This window comes from Dicentrarchus labrax, unplaced genomic scaffold, assembly GCF_905237075.1.
Source record: "Dicentrarchus labrax unplaced genomic scaffold, dlabrax2021, whole genome shotgun sequence".
Taxonomy (NCBI): Eukaryota; Metazoa; Chordata; class Actinopteri; family Moronidae; genus Dicentrarchus; species Dicentrarchus labrax.
Window position 1 is genome coordinate 12,347,346 of NW_026136706.1, and position 23,914 is coordinate 12,371,259.

Genomic DNA, 23,914 nt, shown 5'->3' on the forward strand with positions numbered 1-23,914 from the left:
TTACAACTGTGCAAAGTGGTTAATTGTTTTCATAGTGTCAAACCTTTCTTCTCTGCCTCTTTGCTAGGTCCTATGTAGTTTTTTCCAAATGTAAATTAAACTGACTTGTGCAGAGAGTCCACAACAACCTCCAACACACACACACACACACACACACACACACACACACACACACACACACACACACACACACACATACTCACAGAAACAGATCTCTGTTTGCAGAGATGTGAGTGTTGGTATATCTATTTCCTATGGGGAATGAATATAAAATCAGAGGATGAACCTGTTCTGTAATGAGTAGTGAGGGGAGGAAATATAGGGCAAAGGCTTGACATAACGCAGTGGATAAAGATACCAGCTACCAGATAAGTGTAGGTGTGTGTGTAGGTGTGTTTGTGAAAAGGTTAAGAAATAGTGACAATTGTTGTAGTCCGACACTGATAGAAAAAGTGAGAGGAAAAGTGAAGTAAATGGTAAATAAAAGAAAGAAGGATGACATACTTTGTCCGTGTTTGTGTCTGTGTGCATGTGTTTGTTTGTTAATTTATTTGAGGCATCACTATATGTATGTGTATGTGTGTGTGTGTGTGTGTGTGTGTGTGTGTGTGTGTGGGAGGTGTGTATGTGTGGGTACATCATCTAACCAAATCATGAAATGTTCACTTTGTTCATGTTTGTGTTTGCCAGTTTGAATATCTACAAGCCTTCATTTACCTGTGTGTGTGTGTGTGTGTGTGTGGTAGTCACTCATTAGTGTAGTGCTGTCTCCCTGAGCTGCCAGTCTCATCCATTGTGTGGGCAGCCTGCAGTCATCCATTTCCCCCACTGCCCTACCTGGCCACATCCATCTCCGCTCAGCCAGATGCTGTTAAAACTGCATCACTGTGATACATGTGTTTGTGCGCAAGCGAGAGAGAGACAAAAAAAGAAAGAGAGCAAGAGAGAATGCATTCCTCTTCACTTGTTTGTGTGTGCTTTTGATTGACAACATGGCAACAATGAGTCAGAGCAGGCCTAACAGTATTTGTATATCCTTCTGTTTATTGTGGGGTGTCTGTTGCCTTGAGGTTTACATTTCTGCAATTCAGAAGTCATTCCGGTTGACCAAGTTTCACTGTCAACATGGCCATTTTTAGGTAAAAAAAGGCATCCTAACCAGATAGCTGGATCACCTCAAGAGACTCCTTTTGACACGAAGGAGCAGCAGTTCTGGTCCAAGCTCCTTCTGGATTTCCGAGCTCCTCGCCGTACAGTATCTATGAAGGCGGGCGCAACTAACCTGCAGTTGGCAGTAAGTCTTTTTGGCTGTTTGTATTGACAATCTTCTTTTCTTCGACACTGCCCAAACTACAAGAAGACTGACCATTCAAGGCTTTAAAAAGGTGCAGTAAAGTCTTAAAATCAATTCTAAAACTCACAAGTAAGCCAGTGAAGTGTAGCAAGGATAGAGAATGTGTTAAAAGCCTGGCAACAGCGTTTTGTTGCTGTCTTGCAGTTGCAGTCTTTGGATGTTTTGCCTACTGATACCAGAATGAAGTGTGTGTAATAGTCAAGTCTGGAGGAGATAAAAGCATGGATGACCTTTTCTAAATGAAAGGAATGACCTGATCTTGGCTAAATGCCTCAGTTGGATAAAGCAGGACTGCACCACTTGCAGCCTGAGCATCAAAGGACAACTTTGAGGCAAAAAGTACACCTAGACAAGCGATTGTTAATGCTGCTAGTGCTGGGGCCAGAAGGGGTGATTATGATTATGTATAATTATATTCAACTGCAGGAGATTTTTGGATATATATTTTTTTATTTCAGCGAGGCAGGAAATATAATAAAGGATACACTGGTGGTGCCAGGCTTTATCGGGACATACAGTTGCATATCATCCACATAGCAATGAAAATGTATAATATGTCTACACATGATTTTCCCCAGGGGATAACATGTATATAGTAAATAAGAGGGGGCCAGAATAGAATAGAGAAGCATGAGAGGAGATGAACCAACCCAGATCCAGATCACTGATGCCATATATCTTTCAGATGGCTGATTAAGACACCAGTGTTGGGAGTAACGGCGTTTAAGTATAAAGGTGTTACTAACAGCGTTATTTTCTCAGTAACGGAGTAATCTAATTAATTACTTTTCCCATTGTTGCAACGCCGTTACCGTTACTTAGAATGTAAAGTGCCACGGTACTACAATTTGGTTGAATGAAGTGCAGCGGTGTCAGGCTTTCTGACAGCCACACATCAGCTGCCGGGAGAGAGCAGGGTTGGTGATGATGACACCGTTGCAAATGCGATGATGATTGGCTGGGTGGGCGGATGCCCTGCTCACGCTGTCTCACTGCACGCTCTAACTACTACTATAAACACAAGACAGAGACAATGGCGACGAGCCAGGGAAATTCAAAGGTAGCGTTTTCAAACTGGAAGTACCGACACTACTTCTCGCTTACTGAAGTAAAAGGCAAGAATGTTTATGTAACATGCACGCTATGTCTTAGTTTTGCACTTGAATGCAAAGTGTGTGAATATTATTTATTTTCAATATTTAATTTTGTTACTGTACTGAATATTTAAGAGTTGGATAGTGCTCTGTTTATTGTGCAATGGTATACAGATACAGAGAATTGCACTACTAAAGGCCAAATTTTCCTGTTTCTTTTTACCCAAGTTTACATTTGTGTGTATTGGTTTTGTACTTGAATGCAAAGTGTGTGAATATTATTTTATTTTCAATATTTAATGTTGTTACTTTACGGAACTTTTAAGAGTAGGATAGTGTTCTGTTTATTGTGCAGTAGGCCTAATATACAGTTACAGAGATGTGCACTACTTAACGGCCAGATTTTCCTTTGTTTCTTTTTACCCAAGTTTACATTTGTGTGTCTTAATTTTGCACTTGGATGCAAAGTGTGAATTTTATTTTCAATATTTATCTTTTACATATTTTTATTTCTATGCGTATGGCCGGCTGCAATCTATTGAGTTCAAATAAATACCAAATGTTCTAAAATACTGTATATAGTGTTTTTATTCTTCATTCAGTTATTATAAACATCTTTGCGTTATAGAAGATGTTATAGAATGAAATAGTGTTGTAGAACATAAAAAATAACGTCACAGTTACTCTGCTGAGTAATTAATTACTTTTACAATGTGGTAACTAAGTTACTAACTCAATTACTTTTTGGGAGAAGTAATTTGTAACTATAACTTATTACTTTTTTAAAGTAAGATGCTCAACACTGTAAGACAAATTATGATTTATTGTGTCAAAGGCTGCACTGAGGTCAAGGTGAATTAAAATGGAGGACAGGCCTGTGTCTGTGGCATTGATAACCTTAACCAGAGAAAAGAGAAACATTCTGGATGAAAATGACAGGTTATATGTCTAAAGTTACTTAAAACAGAGATCCAGATTGGGCTTCTTTGAGAGGGGGAAAAAAATGGCATGTTTAAAATTGGAAGGGGAAAGCCAATGGACAGACAGCATTTAATAATGACCCAAAAAATCTGAAATACAGCTTTTAAAAAGAGGGAATGCAGCCTTCAATCAGAATGCAAGGTTCAATCAGAGATTGAGAGATTTTGGTTTTAAAGAGGTTTCTGGGATTATGACCCTGTTTAGTGATCACTTGTGAAAAATAGGAGTTCCTTGCTGATTCGATGCACTGATAAGTAGACATATCATATACAGTCATGGAAAAAATGATTAGACCACCCTTGTTTCTTCAGTTTCTTGTTCATTGTAATGCCTGGTACAACTAAAGGTACATTTGTTTGGACAAATATAAAGATAACAACAAAAATAGCTCATAAGAGTTTAATTTAAGAGCTGATATCTAGCCATTTTCCATGGTTTTCTTGATAATAACCAAAATCACTTAAGTTCAATAGCTATGGCATTGTACTGCCAAAAACAGTGCTTTTAGGCATTCCATGTTTTCTTTTCTGTCTGTTTTAGTCACATGATACACACAGGAGTTAGTACTTGATTGCATAACCATTGTTTTTGATGACTGCAGCCATGCGTCTTGGCATGCTCTCCACCAGCTTCTGACATTGTTCTGCTGTGCAGCCCATTCCTTTTGCAAAAATTCAAACAAATTTGCTTTGTTTTTGGGCTTGTGGTTCTCCATTTTGAGTTTGATGTTCCACAGGTTTTGAATTGGATTTAGATCTGGTGATTGAGCAGGCCAAGGCATGGTTTGAATGTTCTGGTTCTCCATCCAGGCTTTAACTGACCTTGCCGTGTGGCAAGGGGCATTGTCTTGTTGGAAAATCCAGTCATTCAAGGCAGGAAAGAGTTTATTAGCTAATGGAAGAAGACTGTTTTCAAGAGTAGCCCTGAACGTGACCTGGTTCATTCGCCCTTCACACAATTGCATTTGCCCTGTTCCACCCATACTGAAGCAACCCCAGATCATCACCAATCCATCCCATGTTTTACTGTAGGGGCAAGACAGTCTGGTTTGTAGGCTTCTCCAGGCTTCCTCCTAACCAGTAAGTTGGCTGGAGCGGGCATCAACTCAAAATTGGATTCATCACTAAAGAGAACCTTAGCCCAATCATCAACAGTCCAATCCTTGTGATCCCTCACAAAGAGTAACCGGGCGTTCCTCTGCCTTTCGTTGATGAAGGGCTTCTTCCGTGCCCTGTGTGCCTCTTATATACCCTGGGAATACAATTAAGCTTAAGCATGTCAAATAGGACATAAAGTATTATGGAATCAGCTGCATTTGTTGTCGTGTTCATTTCATTCTTTAGGTAATATACCTTTAGTGGTACCAGGCATTAAAATTGAAGAAAACAAGGGTGGTCTAATATTTTTTTCCATGACTATATATAGACAGATCTTTAAGATAAGTAAGGGACACACTGTGTTCCTTTTTCTTCCATTTCCACTCTTCCTTTCCACATTGTCTTTTCAGATTCTCTATTTAACCATGACTGAAGAGAAGAAGATTTCGACTTTCTGTATCTCAAAGGAGATATACGTGCAACAACTATTAAAAATTCTGACTAGTGCCTCTATGAAGAGGCCCCTGTGTTCATGGGTACAAAAAACTGTGTTTGAGGCAGTAAAATCTTGACAGAAACAAGGAACAAAGAATGAATTTAGGGGGCGGGTGCAAATCAGTGTGGGGGTGTTTGGGGTCAGGAGAGAATGGAACCTGGAAGAGTAGTGCCTGATGATCAGAGACAGTGAAATCAACTAATTTAACATGTTCCACACAGAAAGCATAGCAGAGACCAAGGTCAAGTGTATGTCCTATGTAATTGGCTGGGACGCTTGACATATTGGTTAAATTAAAAGAGAATTAGACAAAATCAGAAGTAAAAAAGGAAGGAGATTGATAAAAGGTCTGAAAATTCCTGAAGTTTAGAAGTTTTCCCTTTCTTTAAATGAACACTTATCAATGGGTGTAGTCTTTGGTTGGAATGAAAACCTGCAGACTCTTCACTCTTTGTGGCATATGATTGTCCAACATTGGTTGTCCAACACTGATTTAAAGCCTTTATTTTGGTCTTAATTGTGTGTTCTTAAAACTTTGAAGCATCAGGAAAATTATTTATAGGTATTGCAGCAGCCAAGTGAATTTGATTGTCTGCCATTGTCTTTTGCAAACAGAATTGTGAGGAAACAAATCTAATAAAAGACAAAAAGGACAAAACACATATTTAATTTATTAGTACTAAGATGAACATTCATGGATTAATTTCACAGAGAGGGATTTTTTATGTGTCAACTACAGCCTGAGCATTGTTGCTGTGTATCGGGCCAGCAGTATATCAACACAGCAATATGGGAAGACAGTTGAATCTAGTTTCCTAAATCAATTATCATGTCTTTTATCATGGGTTTCCCTACAACTTCAACAACAAGCTATTGATGATAAAGAACATTGTGCTTCAATAACACTTACATTAAAAAAAACAAAAAATAAATTCTACCTCACCAGTCCTCCACTTTCAAGAGAATTGTAAGTGATGAAAACATGCATAAAGCTGCTCTCTCAAATCAAACAGGCCTTTCAGGCTGATATTTACCCAGGGGAAGGGAGGTATTCTGGCCGCTAACATTGAATCATACACTTATTTATGCAGTCATGAAAGACCACCAGAAAAAAGCTTCAGAATTAATTAGTTTGGAAATGAAAGAGAGGGAGACTAGAGCGAGAGAAAGAGTGAGGGGAAGGGAGATAGGCGGACACTTGTTGACATTTCTAAGGGTTGGTAGTATCAAAGGCTTGACGCCTGTGATCTGCTTCTGGCTCCGTGTTAACATGCAGTCTTGCAGCAGGCATGCTATCTGCCAGTGCTGGTCAGAATTATCTGAATGCAATTTTGGTGTCTACAAGAGACATATGCGGGATTAGAGAGAGGAAGGGAAATTCAAGTACAAGTTGGTCGGTTGTCACACCAATTTGGGTTGTCCGTATCAAAACACAAGTGAACAGGATATTGGGGGTCCAGTAGACATGGGATGGTAATTGTTAGAACATCATGGTTTGATCTACTTTCCTTCTTGACACTTTTTATCTATTCTTAACATATTGTCATGTCGCACAATAAAATACACAATATTGTCAATTCCAGCAACAAAAACTGGTCATTGTTTTATTTCGGAATAAATATAGCCTTGTTCTTGCACCATGGAAATGTGTCCAAAACCATAACCATTCCTTGACTGGCGAAAAACAAATAACCTTGCAGTAATTTCAATTTCTTAAGGTAATCACATTGATTCAAGGGCAGAGCTAGTTGCCATAAGCTCGCTGGTGTCCTCGAAAAATTGTGTCCCAGTGGAAATGTTATTCTGGAAATTTTTGCATGTTGAATATTTTACTCTTGGCATGAAGGGTCAGTAACAAACCAAGAATGTTGAATACTATTTAGACTGCAAACATAGTAAATGTATTCCTTGAACACATCCAAACAAGAATCAACAAATAAGCAAGGTAGGCCTGGCTTACAGCACAATAAAAATCATTGTCAACCTTTTTCAACATTAACAAGTAGCACTGGTAGAGGCTGCTCAAACAAACAGGGGTTTAGAAAGTGGAGACACAGGGAGAAATGCAATAGTCGGTCAGTGGGTGGTTTATCACAGTGGTCCACATACAATGACTCAACCCTGCCTTATTACTGACATGAGAATAGTTGGACAATATTTGTACCAACAAAAGATAGAGAACTAAAATGAACATCGATGGGAGCCTACAGGGTATTCTTCTTACATGATGGTTCAGAGAGAGACAAAGACAAACAAAAATGAGAGAATCCTATATTGAAATAAAAACAAACGGAGAGACAGGAGAGGGAGAGAAGACAGAGTAGAATAGGAATAGGAGTGGACTGAGTTTTCACTGGAACCCTGGGGATGTATGTAATGAGTTGGGGAGAGGCATGTTTGCCTAGTCTGGTTTACACAGAGAAATGACCCTGTGATACACACTGTGGGGCTCTCTTACCACACACACACGCACACATACAATACCTGAGTTGGAGGCAATCCAAAGCAGTAATGTAGGAGAAAGAAGTGGGTACAATTTTCTGGTGAATTCGACAAAACAATTTTCACTGTAAAGTTTGCTTGGATGAGATATTACCATGTAACTGACGTTGTTTAAGCTGTGGTGTTGTCTTGGTGTAGTTAAAGTGCATCATACTGACACTTAGTCTCACAGGTAGTGGGACACCAAATTCTTCTTCAAAGGCGAACAATTCAGGGTTCACACTAAATATTTAACAGGAAAATGAATCACAATGGCAACTACTACTGTTATGTACAACCTGTGCGAATGCAGCGTATGATCTAATTTCCCTTCTTTCTCTTTTGGTGTTTCTTAAATTAGTTCAAAATAATTCATGTAGAGCCTTTCAACTTGTCTCATTCTATTGCAGGGTGCCTGTCACTTTGGTGCCTTACAGCAACAGTCCCGTTTTCATACTAGAATGCAGAATATTATAAACTTCAGATGAATTAAACTGACCATCTTCTTTCAGTTTAGATTGAAAAGTAGAGTGTCAGATTACACTGAAAGGTTAATTACAGCATTGCATTAAAAAATATGCAATAGTTTTACCAAATTCTCTACAAATTTAAGAGATACACAAAATACACCAGGGATGTATTAGAATAAACAATCTCACTCTGTCTTTTACAGCGGTCTGCAGAAATCTGAATTAAATAACTAGATGTGCTGATACAATACTCATTGTTAACTCAATAAAAGTTTTGAGAGTTTAAGAAAGTTTTGAGAGTGTAGCTTGAGGTTTTTCTTATGGGATAATTCACCATGTAGGGTATATAAACGTATGGACCAAATTTCATGGCAATCTACTCAATATTTGTCAAGACATTTCACTCAAATTCAAGTCAACCACACAATAGTAGTATAGGAAAAGTCAGTAGATAAACAAAGTCAGTTGGCAATCCATCTAGTAGACGTTTAGATATTTCACAGGATAAGTCAAAACTTTTACCTGTTCATGGCAATCCATCCAATAGTTACTGAGATGTCAGCCTGGACTAAACTAACTGACATTGCCATCCCTAGAGTCACACTGCTAGTGCGGCTAAAAACAATAAAAAAATAAAAGTTGCAATCTGAACAGTGGAATAGTTGCACTTATTGTATAAAGAAAAGTAGCAATACATCATGTGACAACATCATGCCAGTCTACAGTACCGTGGGAGCGTGAACAGCTGCAGTAAAATGCAAAGTGTGTGGTGTTTTGTAGCTTAAATATCTGGAGCCTTGATCTTTCATCTCTGAAACAGCTGTTTCCCAATTGTACAAGCAAGTCAATGAATTCATTTAAAAACGCATGTTAAAAAACAAAGTGGTGAGTTTTAACAGCTAATATACAGTATGGAATTCCAATGTGTCTACTATGTCATTACTAACTCTGACAGCACAAGCTTAAGCATGCAAAACACTGTGCCCCAGGGTAAACATTTTTATGGCTCACAAATAATCCAATGAAGGGGATGTTAATGCATTACAAGTTTAAAGTAGAGTTAAGTGCTTAGCACAAGACATTGCCAGTAACATCCCATTTGCAAATGAATGGCTTGTTGACAGCTAAAATATGAAAGAGGAAATATGTATTGTTATCAGTGTAGTGTGGGTTCATTAATGTATATGATATCATCTCCTGTCTTTCTCTCTCTTTTGGTGTATCAGAATGATATCGGCAGAGCCTGTGGTATTTTGTTAGTATCAGAAATTAAACTAGGTAGGCTATCAAGCCATCTCTACAACTAAAAATATTTAACCGACAACCATGTTTACAAGTGGATATCATTTCCCTAAAAAACTGGACAGATTTGTGTCAGAGGTAAATTATTGAATATAGATAAATATATAATATAATTTAATCTAATTTAAAAAAAATATTTTAGGATAAACCCTTGAGATGCATCATCTCATTTTCAAGGGGGTCCTCAGGCACAAAAACATGGCAATTAACATTTAAAGGACCAGTGTGGTAGGATTTAGTGACTTATAGCGGTGTCGTCACAGATTGCAACTCCTTTGCTTCACTCTCCTCTTCCAAGCACAAAGGACAAACTACAGTGGCCATGAAACCCGTGAAAAATGCCAATGGCCCAATGTAGAGCCAGTGTTTGGTTTGTCTGTTTGGTTCACCATAGTGAACTCCATGCAAGCCAAAACTATTCTTATTTTCAGGCAATTATACACTAATGAATATTATATTCCATTTCTACTGATACATCCTCCTAAATGTTACACACTGAACCTTAAACAAAAAATAAATACCTAATTAACAGAAAATATATTAATTCAATGATCCAATAACACAAAACAATCAACATAGTGACAAAAACATGCACATAAGGGCTCTCCCACCATCATCTGCACAAAAGTAAATAGAAATAAAATAAATCAGAATAAATACATGTACTAAAAATGAAGCACAAACAAGAACTGAAGGTGAACAAGCATGTATTCACGAAAAGAAGAAATTGATCTGAGTGAGTTGAACAAAGTATTTCAGTCTAATGGCTTAAAAGCAGGTCTCCCAATGTCTTTAAAAAAGTTCTAGGCACAATGAAAAGGATGTTGAGTGTGTCTAAGTGAATATAATGAAGATTTAGAGGTGTTCTGGTATATGATATCAGTATGATCAGTAATAGGAGAGAAAGAGAAAATTCTGATTGCAGAGAACTTTGAGTTTTAGGTATATTGGAATCAAATGTGTATATAACCATGTCATCTGCATAACTGAACAAAACAATTGGAAGAAATTATTAGAAAGATCATTCAGAAAAATAGAGAAAGGTAACGGTCCTAAAATACGTTCTTGTGATATATATATATTTGAACAGGGAAATAATCTGATTGATTGTGATGAAAGAAAACCAAAGAAACAAACAAAAAAATGCAATGATAACGAACTATGAAGATAAGTATCAGAACTGGAAAGAGGCCTATTAGGAAACACCAGTGGCATCAAATCTGTCAAGAAAAAGGTAATGGTCCACCAAATCGAAAGCCAATTAAAAAATAATTGCACAAGTGACCAAACTGACCTTTGTCAAGGATGAGAATACATATTTGGTAAGTTTTACAAGGGCAGTAGTAGTAGTAGTAGTAGCAGTAGTAGAAAATTCGAATAAGAAACCATCCTGAAATTTAGAAAAAATATTGAACTGAATATAGCTAAACCTTAAAAAGCTTCTATTGGAAGAAGAACTATGTTTTCATAAGTGTATAAGCTTTTAAAAATAAGAATCATTATGTCTTTGTTACCTTAGAATGAGCTGTTTATATCTAAAGACGCCGCAGGATTTATTTTAATATATAATTCTTAGTATTGCTGTAGTGGTTTGAAAATCAAACATCTGATAGAGTAGCAGCCCTATACTTTATATACATGAAGAGTGGGTGACAAGTAGAAGATTTAAAAAGCAAGCAGACATAATGAGGAGAAAGTGATATAGTAGGGGAGTATGGAAAGATAAAACAGGATAAGAAAAATCAGTCCTAAGGAAAAAAAAAACATTCTGTGGCATCAGAGCCTTGCATGCGTAGTATCGCTAATGAATCCGCTCATTAGTATGACTCTCATGGCAGATCACTCCATTAATAATCTATGACTGTGATGGCGGCCATGACAGAGAGGGAGGGCCACAGGGATGTTACCTCAGAGTGTAAAGCCCTGTCACTTGCAAGAGCCCTGAGAGCCTGTAAGACCCTGCATAAGTTGACGTATATATATATATCAATGATAAAGATAATGAATTAATCTGCAGAAAAGCTCTATGACTCAAATCTGGGATAAGTTATATGAGCACTATACATTGGAATGTTGACGGTGTTAAAGGCAAAAGCTAATTGTCCAAATTCAGTGTCAAGTATCCTTGTTGGCATTACTCAGATAAGTTCATTGTGTAGAACACTATGTTTGTGTAAGCATAGACCCATGTGTGTATTAAGCGTGGCCTCTGATGACTATTTGAGTCCCCAGGAGCTATAGCCAATCATTGAAAACACTACAACAATACACACCTGAGACACACAATAGCAGTGGTAAATAATACATCATCATATCTACCCTTTATGAATTATACATCTCTCCATGTTGACAACTGTTCACAGCAGGCATATATTTATTCGTGTATATATAACCAATCTACATCCTTTTTCCACAAAGCAATTTGTGTGATTAATTTCATACCATGAAAATATTTGTGTTACACAGCATGGGAAGTTTGTCAACGTGGCAAGACTTAATGTAAGCTCTGATCGCCTTTGGTATGAAAAAAGCACTTTATGTGGTATGATCCTAACCGTGTCCCAACGTTTAATTGATGGTTTAATATTTTCCCATGGCAGCTCACTAGAGTACTGCCTTCCTCTGATTTAGCCGAAAATGGCAACAGAAATATTTGTCTAAGATATTAAATCTGGGACTGCAACGACTGCTGAGTCATTTTCATTCTGCTTCTCTTTGCTTTTAAACCAATTACTTTGCTCTCTGTGTATGAAAATTTCACCAGCCTTCTAACAAACGCAGCATGTTTGGAGATATAATTATACCATATGGTATATACTGAAGTATACCTCTAGTGAATAAATAGATTAATACAATTTGATTGTGAAGCATATAATGTTCGGGTGATTATGTTGTGTTATTTTTTTATCTACACCCTACTGATACATAGATGGACAGAAAGAGACAAAGAACGATCATCACTGTCACCTATTAATATTGACATCTAGAAAAAGACGAATTATAATGCACTCCTACATCCATGATCCTGTAACACTGAGCTCACTGCACTCAACACTTCCCCTACCAAAGTCAAGCAAGGCTTTGCATTATTTACTTCAGTTCTCCAGAGAGGCTGGCAAGGGGCGCCGCTCTCTGCTGCTGAATCCTCCACACACACCAACACACACTCATGGACACTTTACCAAATATCCAGTGCTTGTCTCTGGCTTGTAGCCATTTTCTATAGACGGACAAAGACATCTTTTCACTCTGGAAGCAATGTAGAAATTCACTTAGCCTCTATTAGCTGAGAAATGTTATAAAAGGGCATAAGGGTGGTTCAGTAGTTGTGTGTGTTTTTGTAATCCAAAGCAAACACAAATTTAAACAGTAAGATTTCAAAAGGGGTAAGAGTGCATGGCAGCCTATGACAACACAACGTAAACATTGGAGATGGGAGAAACTTATTTGTTATAGGAACATAGCACACACTGTAGGTGAGTCAATACAAAAAGAACAAAAATTACTCATTAAAGTTTAAATCTTGATATTTGGTGCAGCAGTCAAGGGAGCAAAAAAGCCGCAATCAATTAAGACATCCACCAGTAAACAAACTGTTATGGTAACAAATCACAATGAATCGCCAATCCACCAGCTGGCCAATTACCTAACCAAACCACCAGTCAATCACCAAACCAACCAATCATACAGCAGGTAAAAGAGCTAACTAGCAACCTTCTCCGTCCTTACCTTGGCGATCTGGACACACCAATTGAGCAACAGTTGGGATCCGATGTTGTCCTTGTGCTCGTGGACATACTCGAGCAGGCACCCGTGAGGCATGAGTTGTGTGACCAGCTGGATAGTGGGACTCAGGCAGACGCCCAGCAGGCGGACCAGGTGGGGGTGCTCCATGCTAGCCATGATCAGGGCCTCCTGAATGAGACAGATTTACACTCAGGCATGTGGGGGAAAGGGCTGAGGATGGAGGATGACATTTAAGATAGTATGTCAACAGATATTACAGTGTTATTCAATTCAGGCAATACCCAACTGTTTTAGCAAAACACAAATAGAAAATACTTCATATTTCTGTGATCTTGGATAGTTCTGTGTACATTTTTGAAACTAAAATTGTCTTCCAAGCCACACATTATGTTTATAATGTACTGTAAGCCATAGAAATAAGTGGGTTGTTCATTATCAGAAGAACAATCTGGTTATTCAAATTATAATGTTTAAATACATACACTTGAATTATCATTATAATTTTTTTAATGACTTTGTCAATAACATACTTTTTTTAGTATATACAGTACATCATTTACTTCTTACTGTTACTAATTAGGATGTATTTCTTTTTGCATATTCAGAACAAGTGGAGATAATACCATATTCATGTGTTATACTGTGCTCAAACAGGTAGTCTTTCAGTTAGTGTCAAAAGACAAATGCCAGAGCAATTCAGAGACTCAACACACAATGCATCATGTTATGTATAGACTGAACTGTCAAAGACCATCTAGTAGAAACCCTTATTCTGTTTATGGCAGAAGTTTCTCTTGAAGTGAGCAGCAAGGTTCCACTAAGTCAGAAACAGTAGATTTTTATTCAAAACCTTGAGATCAAAGAGACCCACTGCTTCCCAAGACTGTCAGCATGCTTTGTAGCAGACTAAAAATGTAGTAAATGCACCAAGGTGAGATTGTTGTATATCACGTGTCTCTGTGTGTTATTTCCTAAATTTGGTCTGCAAATATGTACATATGAAGAAGCTGCTACAGTACATTATTTATAAAAATTGAACTTTGGAGCCTGTAGTGTCAACACCATTATGTGAAGGATCTTTAGAACAAGAGCAAATATAACATAATTATCATATAATGTTGATGTTATATGTTTGCAATATTGCATAGGATTGTGGCATACAAACGTAAAAAAGTATACAGAAATAAATCTAAAGTGAAAAATATACCTTCATCTATTCTGTTTTACTATGCAACTACCCAAGACATGTGAATACACACACACACACACACACACGCAAAACACTGTGACTGCAGGGGTTATGGGTTAATATGACAACTCATCATGAGATGGATAACTGTGCAGCAAGAATACACAACATAAGTGAAGGTGGTTGTGCATTGGGGAGAGACAGATATACAATGTGTGTAGAGGTCCACTGAACACTGACAGAGAGATACAACCATAACACAGTCTAGGATTTACAATATATCACATCACTTGCATAATCAGATACTGGAGATGTCCAGTACCACATATGGTACAGTAATGGTGATGGTAAATCAGAAAGTCTGAGAGAATGGGCCTTTCTGTCTGCCTACTGTTGACTGCTTGGACAAGACTCCTTTCAAGTAAATCTTCTAACACTGTGAAGTGGTTTTCTGAGATGTTCTCACTCTTAGAATTTCTGAGCTAAGGTCCATGACTGAAAGAACCAATACTACAGCATATATGACAAAATTGGATCAAACTATTTAGTGAACTATTGTAGTATAGTAGTCAGTATACTAATTGAAATGTAATTATGGATTTTTTTCTGTGATTAATGGAATTATGACAATAGATTATAAATTCATCAAGTAGAAGGTATGACTGCTGTTTCTGTGTGGGTATATGATTGTATCAATGTTCTCTGAGGCAGAGCGAACGAGACTGTATAAGTAGCCTCCTGTGATGTTTTTTTGTAGTGTCTTGAGAAAGATTTCACCCCCCACTGGTAATTTCTCATTTTGCTGTTGAGCAAAATTACAAGCAAAATTAAATGTAATGAAACAGGATTTAGTAAGTGATTTCACATAAATTTCAAATGAAATAAAGTGTTTAAAACAAGAAACCTGAGAAGTGCTGTAGTGAAAAACATAAACCCTTGTTCACTTGAAATCCAACTGTATTCACTACAAATTTAATACCACTAACTTTCTCTGTGGTTATTTTGAAACACTTAAAAGATTTAAAGATTAAAGTTTTTTGATGACACTGTAGTGACAGTCCTGTAACTGTTTTCTGCGCATCACTGTGTAATTTTGTTTTGAGAGGTGCTTTGTGTAATACTCTAGTCTGTTTGATTCTCATATAGAATAATTACTGAGCAAAACATTAATGAAAAGAACAGAACATATTCTTCTGCATAGACAGGGAAACAATATTACTGAATACAGTTTCCAAGGACAGGCCACAAGGGTTTATCCTGCTTCTGTGAAAACAAGCCTTAAGGAGGAGTTTGGCTTCAAAAAGGAACAACATACTGTAGCATGCATTGTCTTCCTGTAGCCACAATTAGGATTACACACACACACACACATGCACATGCACACTCTTACACACGCATACATGTACATGCATGCATGATGATATTGCTCGGTCTAACACCCTGTGCTCTTGTTAGGCACTCGCAGCAGGAGGCCGTATTGGCATTTGTTACGGGGCCCATTTGATTGCTGTTTAAAAGCAGAACCCTCCCTCCTCTGAGTGCCCCACAGGTAAGGTGTGGGAAACTCTAGACAGAAGCACACACACACACACACACACACACCTACACACACACACACACACACACACACACACGCACAGACTAAAGGACAATCAATCCTTGGTGACATTCTTCAAACAGTCAGTGGCAACTGACTGTGGCCTACAGCTAGAAGGTCACCAGTCAGAATTCCCAGTCTGCCTGGGAAAATATGGATGGTTAAAGTAAATGAATGGCACTCCCCTTTTCTTCTGTAACTATCACTGATGTTCCCTAAAGCAGAGGCTGAGCCCCCAGCTGCTTAGCAGCCAAAAAAGAAAATTGTGAAACTGGATGAATATGAAGTTAAGTCTGACTGGAAAATCAGGTGGAACATTTATTTTACTGGGAGAAAAAAATGAATTAATAAACCAAACATCTGCAAATACTGTACTGTACTCTGTTTCTGTATAACTCTGCTGATTCTATTTGTTTTAGTTAATCTCTCTGCTTTCTTGCAATCACAATCTCTGTCTCCCCTGCTGTTTCCTTTCAGACTAGTTGACTAGTCAGTTATATTAGAAATGTCCAACTGTAATGCAATCTGATTTGTTAACACTATCACTGCTTCTGTAATCGAAAAAAAACATATAATTTCATAATTTTTTATTTTCCTCACTAACCAGCATGCCATGTAAATAAGCATGCTTAGTTATGCATGCACAGTCTGTCACACAACCCATCTGAGTGAGTGGTGGATGGGGGGCTGGCGGTGAGAAGCTGCCTTTGTGTCATGGTACATACACATGCATACATCAGGCGATAAACAGCATGCTTTTTGCATGCAAGTATGCTAATATATGCATATGCACTGTACACTGATATGTACATTCTTCTCTCTCTCTCTCTCTCTCTCTCTCTCTCTCTCTCTCTCTTATCTATCTATCTATCTATATATATATATATATACACATATATATCACCAACTTTTGTCTCCCTGTATGGCATCCTTTCATTGCTGATATCTGGCTCTCTGATTGTCAGACAAGCCCTCAAAGCACATGGCGTATTAAATTAAACACACGTAGGATATTCATCAAAGACGTCCTGGTAAAAATAGAAATGCTAACACTCCAAAACTCTTCCTCTTAGACTGTCAAACTAAGTGCAAAACATGAGTGCAATTGGGTCACTTTCAGCGTGTGTGTGCCTGTGTCTGCATGTGTACGTGTGTTGATGGGGGTTATTTCATCTGCATTGCATCATCATGGGGTAATAATTTAGATTTTTTTTTTTTTTTCAATTTTCCTTTTGAAATGAGCCGAACTGTGAATGTTTTATAAATGGGGTCTCGTACACTGTGCTGGGAGCCTGTGGAATTGTGTGTGTGTATCTGGGGGTGTGTAGGGGTCCTAGAGGTTCTTGTGGTTTCTATTCTGTAGTCTATAGGGTCTAAAGTTAGTTTTCAATAGCTTAATTTCACCAAAGGAGCTGTAGTTGTCCTAAAAATTACCGAGACATGTATAATAAATTATATTCCTACACCTACCTATGTGTCACCGTAGCAACAGTATATGCTGGACTAACCTGACCAAACCCAGGTTGAAGTACTTCTATATAGTAAAATATATTTTGAGAAAGTAGCAAATTTGTTGTTGTTGATGAGTTTAAAATGTGTAGAACTATTGTCAGGTTTCATGTGATAGAAACATAGCAACAGAAAAACAATTAAATACTGGAATTCATTTTTCTCTTTTTTTCCAGTTTTCAGGATACTCACGTCCATGAACTCCACATTAGCCTTCGGTCCCGTGGCCTCATTAAGGATTTTAATGGCTACAGGAATCTTCACCGTTTCTCCCTCTGGGACCCAAATACCCTAAAAGAAACACACACACAAACAAATGATGAGTCATTATACTGATTGGAAAGTCACAAAACTCCCACTCACCAACATTTTTATAAAAGAAATATGTTAAAGATTTGAAAAGGAGGAATTTCAGTTAATAAATTGAAGATATTTCACTCTGAATTCTACTTTGTCAGCTTTCTTAATAATGCTCTTCCATATTCTCACAGGCAGTATGGTAGTGTTCTGCATGCTTGATTAAAGGTTATTTTGTCCTTCAAAAAAACTTGGGCAAAACTATTTAATCATTTTGAAGTATCTAATTTCAGGTGGAATTAAAGTGATTTAGCAGCTGCCAAAGTGGTCAAAGCATTTAAAAGAAGATGGAAATGAAGTGCCTCTCAACTTTTTCCAAATGTGTCCCACCTTTGTTCTGTGTTGCATGTAACTACATATGGCCAATGGCAGCAAGCCCAACGCATCTACTGAAATTTCAATGTGATGCCTCTGTTTGAGACACAGACATTCTACCTGCACTTGTGTAGATGGTTATTAATCAGCAGAATAGTTTGTTCACATCAACCACATTCAGGTTTTGCAATATTGTACATTTATTTCATTTTATATTATTTGTATATAATTATACATTTTAGTGAAAAGAGAGGTAAGCCCCAAAGCAAAACACTCAACATTAGCTATGACGTCTGAGTTGTGTGTTGTGTGAAATAATAAAATCATGCAATCCAGCTGCTGAATTTATTCTGCTGACTGACTGATCTCAGCAGCAACCAACTGTTCCTGAGCCCCCAGAGGATCCAGTAGAGGAGTCATCTTGGCCACCAAGGAAAAACATCTGGGTCCTAGGGCTCAACCCATGTGACTCTAAAAGGACTATATATTCTTACATGCCTAGAGGTTCCTGGAGATTCCCTAGGGAAATGTGCAAGATGTTGCTTTGAAAAAGGACATCTGGGCTCCTGCTACCATACCTCTGACCCAGAAATGTGCTATAATGTGAATGGATCTACAAAATGACAAATGATGATTTCAGTATAGAGAGAAAGTCTGTTCTTTCTAATTCCAGCTGTGTCTTTCTCTACCTCTCCCCAACCAATCATCACACTGGTGGTGACCTCAGCTACCTCTTATTTCACTGTAACCTCAGGGGTCTAAGCTTCTGCTATTACTTATTCTTTTCATCCCCCGCCTCCAGCCTTCCATTTCATTTCCTGTCATTAATGATCCTGCAATCTGTCTCTCTTGTCTCTTTTTTGCAAGATCTCACATCATGATCTCAAATTTAGGAATATAATAATTTATTTGGCCAAGTACTAACTGAAACACATGCAAAACGTCACTATAATTTGATTTTTTGTGTGTGTTTTACCTTGTAAACAGTCCCGAAGGCCCCAGAGCCGAGGATCTTGACCCTTTTGAGTTCTGTTTCTTTCAGGATTCGAAGCTGGGCCTGGTTGGGTGCTGTTCCGCTGGGTGTTAAAGGCTCCACCAGCTAAAAACACATCCAGTGACAAAAACATCATTCAATCAGTGGGTACTGTAAGCCATGACCTTTACACCCTCTCCTGTATACACAGTCAGCATAAACCTTACCACCAAGTCCTGATTCATCATGGGAACATACTAAGAAATCAATGAAATGTCTGATATCACTCATAGTGTCAACAATTATATGCCATTTAACTTTAGGAGAATCATGGGGACACAAAACACTTTCATATTCAAGTGTATACACATGCCCAGCTTACACTAATAACCCCCCTTCCAGAAGATATATATACATAACACACCTTAGGTAAGTGAAAAAGTAAATTTTACGTCGACGATTGCTTATATTCACTACTTACAAGACTGTTCCTTCACTCCATGGCAAAAAAAAGGCTGTTTCTAAAAATGATGACCTAATTTCCAGGAAGTCATGCTGTGAAACTAAGCTTTTATCATAATTGATCAACAATTGCCATGGAGTTACTTGAAATTAGTTTTTAAATAACAATGATTTCTTGAAATTTGAATGCAATATTTACTGCATTTAATTAAAGTTGCAATTACTGTTAATCTTATCATGCATTTTGCTTCAGAGTACCTCTAGACTTAATTAGTAACTGCCCAGTACTTTAGCTTACAGAGGGGTTACAATGACATTTTTCAAACAAGACAAATCCAAACCCTGGAGTGTCATTACCATTTCAGTATCGAGTGAGAATTGTAATACATGAACAGAAGAGGGAGATGGAGATAGTTGGATGAAGAGCGAAAGAAAGAGGGCGGGGGGGGGGGGGATAATTGTGGAGCCTGAAAAGGAGTTGACACTTTTGTTGTCTCATTACTGCTCAAGTGGAGGAACGAACAGATTTAATAGTGAGAGAGGGAGAAACATTATAAGAAGGGAGGGATGTAAGATGTGGAGTTGAAGAGGAGCTGTGGATGAAACAACAACAAGACAGCGATGGAGAAGCGAGCAGCTGAATTAGTCAGAGGATGCAAAAGCATAAGAGAGGGAGCAATATAAGGAGAATTAAGAAAAGAGTAGAAGATTGTGGGGTGGGGGGTGGGGGAAAGAGTGTAAATCAGCCTGGCTGTGGTCGGTAGCTTCTGTCCCTCTGGCTCATGGTTACCATTTGATTAAAAACAAAAATAGCCATTCTTCATTTAAATGGAATAACAAATCAGCTTCTGCAGGGTGGAAACAAGAAGGGCGGGGGCCACACACACAGAAACAAACACACACACGCACAAGACAATACAGATGTCTTAAAAGCGAACCATCCATTAGGACTGAATGATTAATTGAATTCAAACCGACATCACAATGTGATAGAATGCAATTTTCGAACAACAAAAGCAGTGAAAAAAAAACCCAAACTATTTATACTATTTACTATATATATATATGTATATATATATATATATATATATAAACATATAGTTTGTTTTTTAAATGCTACACAATTTAAACAACCAGAGGGTCGGAAACACCTGGCTTAATGTGCACACAAACTGCACTCCACATGATATACACTAGTGAAAGAAGATGAAAAAAACTATTTGTAACCACACACACAAGCTATAATTCCAGCAGTGTGAAACCGTCTTTACCATGTGAAAATGACCTGGTGACTATAGTTTTAACAAAGGAACAGTATCGGCATCAGTTGGCTAAACACACTTTGGGTTTAGACAAGATTAAGTTATGTCATGATCATTATTATATGTTTAAAGGTTTTTACAATTCAACAAACACACGCGCGCGCACACACACACACACTCACACACACACACACACACACACACACACACACACACACACACACACACACACACACACAAACACTACTGGATGCTATTCTACTGTGGAGGGAGCTGTCCAGCATTAGTGGTTCTGAAGACACTCTGGAGCTGTCCACCTTCCCCACTCTACAAGCTGGTGCTGAAACCCAACCAAATAATGTGCAGTCACACAAACTATCATACTTGCTGTTTAAATTTTACTATGCTAAAAGCTGAGACACATTTCATACCAGCTGACGACAGAATGATGAGAATAGTGCAATTTCATAAATTAATCATAATGTAGTGAAACGTAAAATCCTATACAACAGCAGTATTGCGTGTACGTACAAGTGGGATATCACTTCAGCAATAGAGGGCTGTCAATTTTCACTCAGCTCCTCAGATTGCCTTGTGAAAAAGTTGTTTTTCATATTTATTTAATACTTCATTTGGAATATAATTGCACTTTACATATAACATTTATGACAACATTTACCATTGACATGTATATTATTATTTTATCAGAATGTCCGTAGGTGTCTTCCTGGTGCAGAGTAGTTTTGAAAGTATTCTTTATTAGCTATATAATGTGATACAAGCATACCTCTGTAATAAACTGAACATGTGTTTGGCCAGGATTGTGTGTGTGTATGAAAGCAAGACATTTATAAGTAATCCACAGTTACAGTATGAGTGTCGGCCACATATACTGTAGTTTGAAGTATAATAATAAACCATGGCAGTGCTATTTTGTCATTATAGAAGCTCTTCAGAAATGATACTTCACTGATACTTATGTGATCTGAAGAGAGAGAAAGCAGTGAAACAAGACCTGATTCTCACTATAGGAGTGCATTAGATGATATACTCTTCTTGTTTTAACACAAACGAAGGGTGCTTTCTCCTCTTCTAATGACAATGTCCCTCACCTCTTCCTAACAGAAGTGTCTTCTCCAGTATACTATGGCAAAGTCAACACCTGAGCCTCTGTTTCTGACACTTTCTCCACCTCCGCACTCACCATCTGGAGACATGAAGCCTCATTCTCCTTTCCCTCTCTTTCTATTAGTCTGTACAGTATGTGCTACACTACATACACATACAGACTTTTCACTTGCACTCACACGCACACAACAATGAATCAAACTGATCTAGACAAAGTCCTCAGGCATTTCCTATGTTTTGATCTTGTTTTTTTTGTTAACCAACAATTAACCAAAGATATTCATCCTAAAGATTGTCAATTATGTGCAGAATCTGTTGAAGATAGTTCCGTTACTCTTTGGCACTTACCAATTTCCTTTACATTTTTTACCTCTTACATTAAATTCTGCAAACCCTAAGTTATGGCAAAATGATACAACATTAAAGGGGTATACTGTATGGATTGCAGCTAGCTTTCTAAAGACCTAGCTGCATTAGGTTAAAGTTGCACTTACTCAAGAAAAAAAGCCAAGAGCAATGCAAATGTCACCAATGTCCTCTGATTCTCAGTCATGCACAGTCTTCTGACAACATTATCTTCCAGTGCTACAGGCAGCAATTTCTCCCTTCTTGTGAAATGTTTTTCATCTACTGCCCTGCTCACCTCTGTCTCCAGGAAGCGACGGAGGGCTCTCTTCTTCTTAATGTTCTTCCGGCGCACAGACACTGCTACGCTCAGCACCATGATCACCACCATGAAGAGGCCACCGATCACCCCCGCTGCGATCAGAGGGGTTCTGAAGACAAGAAAGTGGAGGGGGAGAAGAAGGAGCAAAATAAGTAAATGATGAAGAGAGAAGAGGAAGCACGCATTGAGAAACCATAGAAAATTATCACCGGGAGGCCAGGGATGATGGCAGCAGGGGGAGGGGGTGGGGTGGACAGGTTGAATGAGTTGAGAAGGAGAAAGAGATGATGAGGACAAAAAGGCTGAATGTTTATACAGCTATGTGAACACAAAATAAGCATGTAAATAAACAAACACACACAAAACATGTCTTCAAAGTATATGCTTATGAGGGCGATCTGTAAAAAACCCTTTCACCTTCAGTTTTTTTCAGTATTTCCACTAAGTTTCCTCTGGTAACAAATATCTCTTCATGCCCTCTCATTAAAATCGAGGCTGAGATCAAAAACATGGAAATAACCATCAAAGTGAATTCTCAGCACCACACCGACGCTGTCATTTGAAATCAAGCCTCTCAATAATTTTCCTGATATACTCCCCAAACTGTCTACAGAGTTGATGCAGAAATGAGCGAGAAAAGTTTTCCAGTATACCACCTCATCCCTCCTTTTTTTTGCAGTAATGGAAGAACTTAATTTGGTCAAGGCATACTGAGACTCTGCCTTAAATCAGTGGAAAAGGGCAGTTATTCAGGAGTGTATATCACAGTCTGCAAGGATACAACCCATAAAATGTTATCACAGGCAGCCGGCTTCATGGGAAGTGAAGAACTCTGTATCTCCCCCACATCTCTCTCTTTAGCTTGCACAGGGAGAAAATCACTATTTTGGGAAATGGTAAAGAGTTGGTAAGAACTAGAGCCTGAACAACAAATCTGCCAGGTGGATATATTGGCCAATAGCTTACTAAAGATATGTTGGTACTGATAATTGATATGAACATTAAAATTCTTAATATTTGTTTAAAATAATTTAGATCCCGTGTCACTATTACATAAACTGTCCGGCAGAGAGTACTGAAACGTCATTTGTACAACTGTAAAATGTTTAGCTCGATAAATGTCATTGTCACACTTGTTGGAAAAGAATAGTTCAAAATACACTTTTTAACTTTCGTACTGAGAGTTAGATGATAAGAAAAAAGCTACAAATAGCATATATCATCCATATATCAGTCAGAAAGAAAGGCCATCGAAGATTCTATGCATGACCAAATGTCATTTTAGCACAGAGACCCGGTGTAGATGTCTAATTCAATCTGCACGCTTCACGTACATGCTCTTTCCAAGTGACATTAACAGATGCCCTGAGTGATCAGATAGAACCCAGCTATACTATAAATAAACTGAGGACATACAGTTCTAAAGATCACCC

The 23,914-nt window shown here is 38.0% G+C and overlaps 1 protein-coding gene across 2 annotated transcripts in view; it reads right to left on the reverse strand.

Moving 5' to 3' along the window:
- Positions 1-23,914, reverse strand: part of LOC127365454 (receptor tyrosine-protein kinase erbB-4) — a 305,767-nt gene that overhangs the window by 43,220 nt on the left and 238,633 nt on the right. Inside the window, exons 17-20 of one of the 2 annotated variants that reach the window (XM_051403529.1) lie at positions 22,458-22,590; positions 18,966-19,088; positions 17,510-17,608; positions 13,005-13,187 (exon numbers count right to left, since the gene is read on the reverse strand). In XM_051403529.1, coding sequence (XP_051259489.1) covers positions 13,005-13,187; positions 17,510-17,608; positions 18,966-19,088; positions 22,458-22,590 — 538 coding nt within the window. Of the gene's footprint in view, positions 1-13,004; positions 13,191-17,509; positions 17,609-18,965; positions 19,089-22,457; positions 22,591-23,914 lie in introns of both variants that reach the window. The other variant, XM_051403528.1, reaches the window with a different exon arrangement.